The sequence below is a fragment of the Pygoscelis adeliae genome, unplaced genomic scaffold, assembly GCF_000699105.1.
Source record: "Pygoscelis adeliae isolate BGI_AS28 unplaced genomic scaffold, ASM69910v1 Scaffold595, whole genome shotgun sequence".
NCBI lineage: Eukaryota > Metazoa > Chordata > Aves > Sphenisciformes > Spheniscidae > Pygoscelis > Pygoscelis adeliae.
Genome location: NW_008824857.1, coordinates 257,549 through 266,873, shown reverse-complemented (window position 1 = coordinate 266,873; position 9,325 = coordinate 257,549). Strand labels below are relative to the sequence as shown.

Genomic DNA, 9,325 nt, shown 5'->3' with positions numbered 1-9,325 from the left:
TCTAAGTGTTCAATAAAGCTGTCACATACCAGTGGCTGTGCTTTCACATTCTCGCACACGCTGTAAAAAGGAAAACAACTTTATTGAGACGGAACCGTTTCGCTTCAAAGTCATGCAAGAGGATATTCAGCGCTTGTCTAGGAAAGACTAGCCAAGAATATTAACCGGTTGAAAAAACAAAAACCCCACTGAATCCTCAGTTCAAATAAAACAAGTCAAATAAAAGGCATCGCCCATTTGCAAGAAAAAACATACCCACATCACCTACTACAACAGGTGATTGTCCTTACCGTACAATAGGTGTAGCCGGCAATAGTTTATATACGTATTCAAGTATCTTCACCAAAAAGTGACCTTTAAGCAGCACAGGTAACAGATTTTGCACATATGAGTTCCTAGAGTAACTAAACCGCCCTCCCACTTTCTAAAGATTCGTCCCAAGCGATAAGGAGGGAAAGGCGGTCCCGATGGCAAGGCTCAAGCTCTTCAGCACAGGAACCATGTCTTCCCCTCAAGGCTTGCGCTGTTACCACACAACAAACAGCCTCGGCTGCACCTTCAGCACTGTTCTTACTCACATGAGAAGCTCAAACTGTAAAGGAAGAGGTGTCTCCAAGCACTTGTTCCAAGATGAAGCAGTTAAACACTACAACTATAGACAATGCAAAGCATTTATTCACCGTTTATCAAATCCACGCATCTCCAGGAACGCATTCGGGGTTTTGACACCCTCCTCCCCCACAAAGTCAGCCATTCCGCCCAAGCAAAGGAAGAACAGTCTGGTCCCAACTCTCATCCCAGCGCAGCTGCTTGGACGCACGAAGGTTTTTTCTGAAGTTGTGAAGTTTGCCTTCCAGTTTAGGAAATCCCAAGAAAAGCATCTGTAAGTTAAAAAGGAAAAACATAGAGAAATACCATCATATTACATTTTAGGCTCATTCTAGCCTCCCCGATGTTAACCCTCAGCTACAATGCTGCAGTAAGAGCACGCTCTTTGGTCTGACCCTATAAATAGTGAACAGCAGTATCTAAAATGTTCTTGCCAGCTTCAGATTTATATTCAAATAGAAGTCAGGCCAGTAACATTCACCAGGCAAAGCAATATCTTCTGAGAATGCAAAATACACAGATGATAGTCAGATATGAAAAGGCGGCTCACGTGGTAGCACCTTTGCAGTTATAGCTGGGGGGGTGGGGAAATCAGTCAAGCCTTTACCTTTAGTTGTTCTGCAAGTTCATTGGAGTCCCTGAATATCAGACCATTTTCATTGTGTTTCACAAGTTCATGTAAACTGTGAACAAAAGTCATAGAGGAAAACGTGAGGCAAAAAGCAGCAGGTGGGACATACACGTTTAAAAAGCTGCACAGTGACATCCAAAGAGACTGTGCGAGGGTATCCGTAACATTATGATCCTGGATGTCTAGATATGAGCTTCATACCTGACAAAATGGAATGAAGAAGGCAGTTTTAAAGGTTTAAATTTAAAGATTGTTTCTCCCTTCTACGTCAGGCTACCTAAATCTACCATTACAGTACAAAAGGGCCCTCACTCTGTCTCCGTGCCATTCATCTGGATATACGTTAAAAATCAGGGCAATAATCTACTTTAAAATTAACCTACAAGGAAAATCTGTCCATGATCCAGTTCATGAGACCGTCACAAAGAATGTGGCTTTATTTATAAAAGCTACTGTTGCCCCAAAGGACTGTACATTGTAAGGCCGACTGTGCATACACTCACCCCTTCACAGAACACAGACACCTCTACGCAGAAGGAAGCTTTTTTTACGTGAAGTGTATGGAAACAAAGGATTACAGGGTAGGTTTTTAAGGCAATTGGTTGCATTAAATGCTCCCAACTTTGTAGAAACTAGTGTTAATTTTTTAACTGACCTTAAATAAAACAACCTTGATTTCTAATTTATCCTATGGAATTAAAAAAAAGTTACTATGGCACAGTACTGGAATCTCATTTGATACACGCAGAAGCTGCTGAACTCTTGCTTTGTAAGAATACTGCTTTACACGAGCCACTTAAACTGTATCAGAATAAGCAAGCTCTTACCATTCAAAATGTATTGCACACACAGGTAAACAACAGCCAAACATATCTACCACCTTCATGGGTAAATCCAAACCGCTAGAGGATTTATGGAGACACACCCCCAGATCCGCTGAGCCTGAAAAGCAAACAGACAAGAGTCTGAATTCTCCGAAAGCCACTCTTCTAGTCTTACTGCAAACCTTTCTATTTATGTACTACTGTGAGTGATGCAAGCTAAACGTGAGCTACCTTCAACACCATCCAGACCGACCCAATTTCAAGCACTCAGGGGGAAAAAAAAAAAGCACAATATATTTTGTTACTAAAATTTGTCAGGCTTTAGAAACATACCAGGCGAGTGCATATTAAATTAAAGGGAATTTTAAAATTTCACGTAACTTGAAACAGCCTTTCTGCCTCTTAATCAGCTAAGAATGGGTAAATGCACAGGAAAACTCCATCATGATCCAGACAGGATATGCTGCATGGCTCACTAGTGACCTCTTCCAGTTCAAGCCATTTCAAAATAGAGAAATCACAGCATGACTTTATAGACGTTACATTCATTAGTTTAAAAGTACCAAATAAACAGTGTTTTACAGCCATATAAATTGGCAGGCTCTAACCCTGCAGAACGTAGATCAAGTTGAATACGTATTTTACTACTTCATTAAGCTTACTCACGCTTTATGTTAATACAATGAACACGCTGAGGGAATACTACTCCAAGGACATGTTAATTTAGAATTTAAGCTACTTTTGGTTGCTCAGTCAAAAACTTTACGATTTCATTTACTGAAGTGACCCTGAAAGTAAACTGGAGTAAGCACAGGCACACTGTATTTCAGCAGAGTTAGAAGAAATGAAGAGTACAAAGAACAGGCTAAAAAAAAGCAATGCGGGTACTATGCCTACTTCTCAGGATAACAGTGAAAAACCGTAGTTAGAGAAATGTAACAATTTTGCTGGCATGAGTCAAAAACCACGGATAGTATACGTGTACAGCGTCACTCACCAGCAACTTCATTCCCTTACCGTATCAGCCCTCTGCAAATTTGCTAAGTTGTTTTTCACACATTCTCAAGCCTACTTCATAATCCACTATTTACCAAGCAAAAGAGGGTAATCCTCAGCTTCAAGCCACGGCGTACAGATCTGGATATGTTTAAAGTGCAGTTTACTTATCAGTCTGTTGTAGTAGTCTTTTAGAGGTCCTTTGCCTGTTTAAAACAGACAAAAAATACATAATAGTTTTTTATCAAAACGACTGAAAATAGTGTGGTCTGTGCACCTTACCGTACAGCTGACAAGCTCCTGTTGTATCAGGTACATCAAGAGAGACACCACTCACAATCCCCAAAGAGACACATAAAAGACTAAGTCCCCTTGAAAGCAACGTGAACCTAGACTTCTTGTCTACTCAATGTTTAGAAGAGCCTGCCATCAATATCCCCCAGCCTCGACCTGCATTTTGTCTACAGCCTTAAGATAACCAAGTAACTAATGACAAATTTAATCAGCACAATTGGCCCTTCAAAAAAATGACACTAAATTTTAGTCTGCTCTTAATGAGAAAGTTAACCAGACAGCATTCACTCATTCTGTCTGCACAACTTTTTGGTCAAACCTTGTTTGACGAGTAGGTTCTCTTTTCCAGCACTAAATAAAAACCTTTCTGCTTAACACTCCAAACATCAGATTTTAAGTTTCTTTTGCAGCATCATCTCAATGTTGAGCTTAAATTCTTTTGAACGTGGAGTAATGCACAGCTGTACTAGACAGGTGGGCTGAGCTTCTCCTCTTTAAAGATGTGCCGTGATTACGTGGCTGTAGCAGTCCAACTACAAATCACTACTCTTATAACCAGCCATAAAGACAGCGGTCCCTTCTCTCTCTTCACCATCAACAGAAAAGTCAGCACAGAAGAAAAGCGAAAACAAAGTCTTCTGTTAGCACTGAAAGAATTGTAACGCGAATAAACTATTACCTGTTATCACACATACTAAAGACGGAAGCTTGACTCCCTCATTGATAAACCGCTCATAATCTGGAGAAGATAAAAAACTGTTTAGAGTCGGCAAATATGCGGATGCCCGGTTTAAGAATGGTCACGGTGTATTAAGTGTTTAGCTTCCTACTTCAAGTAATTTCTTTCCAAGCATATACCCAGTAAAATAGCAGTAAGTTTAGCAATACAAAATTGTCAAACTTCTACAGAAATAAACTATGGTCTGTTTAAAATGCACTATTCATAAAGCATTTGTTCTACTACACCGTATTTTCTGTTTCAATATACTAATTTAGAAACTACAGCTGCAAAGTCTATAAAATAAGACAATGCATATTCCCTTCTTTCCTATTATCAGATGCCTATGGAGAGTACACGTAATAGCTTAGAAAATAAAATTGCAATTTACAAGCTAGTTAGAAATATAATTCTCCCTGACAACTACTCTAATTGAATCCAGATGTTGCACTTCTGTATTTCAACTACTACTCTTAAACCACTGCTAATTAATCAAATACACTTGCATTTTCACTTGCATATGGAGGCACTGTTCTTTAGAGAAGCCCCTCGCAACTGTCCAGAAAACCACCATTTCCCTTTGAATAGGTGAGATTAACTCCTTCATACCTACCTTCTAAAGCTTTTAAAAGGACTGAAAAGTCTTCATCCTCTGAAAGAGAGAGCTTTATTAGTGACATTCAGATTTCTATCATTTATAATGAATTACTGTCTTTAAATAACAACAATCAAGATGTTCCTCACCTTCACCTAAATGATTTAAGTTTGGAACATGCTTTTCCTATTAAAAATCTGCTCTAACTGTTTTCATAAATAAAAGTCTATAACCATATACAATGCTTATTTGCTCCCCCTTCTTGGCAATATGGTAGACAAATAAGCCACAAATACTGCACATCTTCAAAGCTATCAAGTTTGAAATTTCCAGTTTCCAAAGCTAGAGAACTAAGTGTAGAAATTGCCCTGTTGATTCAAAGGCATACGCAATTCTGCCCATGGTTACCCGCAATGGATTTGTTTCTACTCTCTGCTCCCTTTTTCATAGAGAAAAAAAGTGAGAAAAATATGTAGTACACACTATCAGAAATAAAGGAGTAAATATTTTAGTTTATTAATCCATTTTACACCACCATGCAAGATATGTCCAGAATGAAAGTTAAAAACAGAAGTGGGAAATGTCTTTTAATCATTCTCGAAGCTGAGCCTCTAGACTGTAGCTCTATAACTAAAATGTAATTTCATTTTTAAATCGTTCATTTTTAGCCACTGAGGTATATTATATACAAGTTGTCTTCCAATTCTTCTAGCCAAATGAAGGGAAAAAGTAACTTTGCCACTGATGATGTAAACAAGTGTGGGGAAGTATAAACAGCCACCTTTTGTTAAACAGTGGTTAAATATTAAAAAAAAGCTATTTGTTTCCAAACCTGTCCAGCTTGTGCTGCTGATTAGAAGAGCTGGCCGTCCTCTAGTTTTTATCACGTGGCCATTTTTTTCATCCATTTCTGTAAAGGCAGACATCTCAGCGTTCGAACTGACAGACTCTGTACTACGGAAACAGAATTTTCTGAGTATGGACTACACAAACACAGGCCATCAACACAGGAGGAAATACTACGCTTAACCAGCACGGATTTCCAAACACGCTGTTTCAGATTTGCCGCTCAACTTCTCTGGAAACACAGTCGGCATTGGAATGTGGAAACACATTATGGCACTGAGCTGCAGAGAGATACCTGATCGTAAGAGAGATCATTTTTCATCTTTCCTATTGCTACCAAGAGCCTAGTGACACTACTGCTATAGGCACGATTCCATCTTCTAACAAAGTGTTTTCCCTAACAAGTGGAGAAAATAGTCAGCCTCTCTTTCTAGCTCTGTCTCAAACATATGGTAGAGCATGGAGGCCAGCAGTACGTTTGTACAATTAAACCCAGAACCTATACATTCTGTGGTGGGCATTTCCAAAAAGAAACTGCTATACACTATGGCTTTCACTCCTTTTTCAAGCATTAGTTTGGTAAAGTAACGCCCTGTTAAATCTACTACAGGAGACATCCTGCACATAGCCAGAGAGGAACGTTTAACACTTAGAGCAAGATCTTGAAAGCTCTCCACAGTAAGTGAAAGGAAGGGATGCTATAAACAAAGCATCCAACCACTGTCATCTAGTGTAGCGGGAACAACTGTTGAGTTTCACCCTAGAGATATTCTATTACAGATTCCCTCAGTACTTATGCCACCTTCTTTAAAAATAAAACACTTCTATTATTTCACGCACCAGCCATTGTGTTATCACAGTTCAACGATTGCACTTATTCTGGCCCCTGCTAGTGACAATTAAGCTAATTTGCACAGCACCTGCTGCTGCTCAGAGCACACACAGACCACTCTGCCTGCTGATGTTCAGCAAGTTGTGACCCCACACAAAAGTATTTCTGGTTACCAGGTGCAATAACTTTATGTCGTTCAGATAAGGACTGTAACTGCATGCTTTACTTACGCATACCGTGGTTTAAAAGGCTCGTAGTCTTTGGCAAGTTTCATGTACAACTGATGTTGAAGTTCTAATGGCGTTTCCTTAAAATAAGAAGCTGGCTTGTCATACAGCGTTACTGCCCTGTAATGAAATAAATTCACAAGCTAAATAAAACACAGATGTAACAAAATGCATATGGTACAGTGACAGGCTACAACAATGCAATGCAGAAAGCAATTAAGTGAATTAACGCAGCAAAATAATGATTTTTTCGACGCTTACAACTTTCTGTATTCCTGAAGTTTGCTGGAATACACCAAGGTGGGTATATTAATCCTGTAACAAAGGACCCCTTTCTTGCGTGCATATTCAAGGGGTGTAATGCAACCGTGAAAACTGCAGCATCATTGTCCTGATTTTTAAACTTACTTCATAACCGCCCCTGAGCAACTTTGATCTTAAAGCCCTCTGATTGCAAAAGAAAAATTTGCAGGGCAGACTAGCTGTCAATAAACGCAGTGACGTCTGCCTCATTCCGATTCTTTAGGCAGCTTGGTAGTAAACTTCCGTAACACCTGGACTGCCACCTTCTAGTCAACGGAGTGTTAATTATGAAGGGTAATGAAGATTCTTGAGTGCCCACGGTCTGCTAGCTCATCACAAAACTGAACTAACGTGTTTCAGTGGTAATGAAAGGGCTCGGGAAAGTTGCTTTTGTAAGATTCCTCTGAATCCAGAATCATCAGGGCTATGTTATTTCATTTTACTTTGCATACACACATACTAATTTGTCAGAGGTATGTGACTTACTTTATGTTGCAGTTCACCCATAGATCTTCTTTCATTGCATTAGTGACACACAAGTTATAGTCAGACAAACGCCCAAAAAGCTTTTCATACCTGGCAAAAATTAAATCTTAGTTAGAAACCACAGGCAGGCAATTGCAATAGCCAAATAGTTACTGCCCACCAGTGCCAACGCTAATTAAAAGCCAAACAAAACCAAAAGAAAGCCAACTGCCTCCAGCAACTGAAATTTAATTATCAATTATTGATTGACTCCTTATACCGAAGCGGTATCAGTTTATGAGAAGGGATACAGCATGACTCCCTTATCCTCTAAGACCTAAGAACACCGCACTCAAAAGCCTTTAAAGCCTTTTGTAACCAATTACATTCAGCAAGAAATAGACCTTTAAAGATGAGTTGGAGTGTAAAGCAGCATTAGAGAATAAAAAAGCCCAGTACATATAAAGAAATTTTAATAACAAGATCAAAGTTTGCATATGCACACGAAAGCAACCTGCCTACTTCACCAGTCGCCTTCCTACGTGTTTAACAAAGGCGTTTTACAGAACGCGCTTTCTGAAGTAGCAGTTCAACACAGCAAAATCCAGAAATCCTTCACGGAAACAGCCCTTCGCTAATTACATCCTCCCCACTGGTTTCCATTCTTCTGAATTCTGCAAAGGTACATAATTCATAAAGAGGAGAAGAAATTACTGTACAAACCATTTTGCAATTTGCACTAGCGGGTGATTTCTTCCATGACTCAAACTCATTATAGTATATCCATAGTTGTGCCAATCAATTATCAGTTTGCTTCTCCAGAAAAGACATGCTACCCAGGCAACAGCTATACTAGGTAAGCCTGGAGGATTCTGTTTAATAAATAAAACAAGTAAAAATAGCATAAGACTGTGGTTAAGTGACAAACGCTAAGTAATTACCAGAAAAATAAAATCAAATGATTGAAATTACATCGCTTTAAAGGATCTTAATGAACAGAGACAATTTTGTATTCACCAACTACAGAACTGCCCGTTTCTCCTATGAAGATTGGGAGGCACTTCAAATTTTACCGTTGGATCAGGATCAAAACTCCCCTCCAATAAACACACAAACGTTTCTGCTAAGATTTATTCTTTACTACTATCCGTGCCAATGAAGTTTGAAAGCTCAACGATTAACAGGAAGAACAAACGTGAGCTGCTAACAGAAAAATCAAAGTTTAGAGCCAAAAAAACAGTTTGATATAGGCTTACACCATTGATTAGGCCAGTTTTAGCTCTCAAATAATTAGAACAATGTCTGAGACTGCTAAAGATGCCCTGTAATGTAGTACTACTTATTTTACTAAAATTAGTCCCAACACAAAACATACCTGAAGAAGAACGTAGGATGGCTGATCTATCTTCAGCATTGTGTACAGTAACTGTACTGCCTGCACCACGACTTTTATGACATACTGGAGAAGCTTCGGCCCAACTGCAAAACGAGAAAACCTGGTAAAGACATTACAGCTCTCCAGAAACGTGCGCCTCATACATAACCAGCCCTCTCTGCAGAGAAAGGTTTACAATAACGGTACGCTGTAAAAATGGAAGCCTGTTTTTAGACAAACATCTCGCAATCCCTATAAGTTCCCGTTCTGTGTTTTGTATAGAAAGAAATCGGGGTAGGTATGGATAAGCATACACACAAGGTTAAAAAAAAAAGAATAAAATAAAAATTAAGAAGCGTCCCTGCTTCAGCTTGCATCAGAACTGCATTAATGCGCTCCAGCACCACAGAGGCAGGTGTTTAAAGCAGGTCGGGAGGCCCCAAGGACGCGCAGCCTCTGCGTGCGGCTGGGCTGGGGCAGCGGCCCCGCCTGCAGCAGCGCCCCGCGGCACCGAGGCCCCAACCCCCTTCGGGTGGTTTATTTTTCCACGTAAATCTCGTCTCCCCCTTTCCTCTGCTCCCCCCGGCCCCCCCCAACACAAGCACCCGCC

At 39.8% G+C, this 9,325-nt stretch overlaps 1 protein-coding gene across 1 annotated transcript; it reads right to left on the bottom strand.

Moving 5' to 3' along the window:
• Window positions 1-659: 659 nt before the first annotated feature.
• On the bottom strand, window positions 660-8,902 carry ALG1 (ALG1, chitobiosyldiphosphodolichol beta-mannosyltransferase). The gene is made up of 11 exons (XM_009324302.1): window positions 8,716-8,902; window positions 8,064-8,212; window positions 7,362-7,451; window positions 6,582-6,692; window positions 5,500-5,621; window positions 4,686-4,724; window positions 4,034-4,093; window positions 3,156-3,266; window positions 2,068-2,182; window positions 1,217-1,292; window positions 660-881 (listed from the first exon to the last, which is right to left on the bottom strand). The coding sequence occupies exons 1-11, from the start codon at window positions 8,875-8,877 to the stop codon at window positions 747-749; spliced, it is 1,170 nt and encodes a 389-aa protein (XP_009322577.1). The 5' UTR covers window positions 8,878-8,902; the 3' UTR covers window positions 660-746.
• Between the last annotated feature and the right edge of the window lie 423 nt (window positions 8,903-9,325).

Excerpts from the sequence above, each read along its gene's own strand:
- ALG1 (XM_009324302.1), bottom strand. The coding sequence starts at position 8,877 with ATGAGGCGCACGTTTCTGGAGAGCTGTAATGTCTTTACCAGGTTTTCT. Across the intron at positions 8,213-8,715 it reads CATCCTACGTTCTTCTTCAG|AATCCTCCAGGCTTACCTAG; the intron begins GTATGTTTTGTG and ends TTTATTAAACAG. Across the intron at positions 3,267-4,033 it reads TTTAGTATGTGTGATAACAG|GCAAAGGACCTCTAAAAGAC; the intron begins GTAATAGTTTAT and ends TGTTTTAAACAG.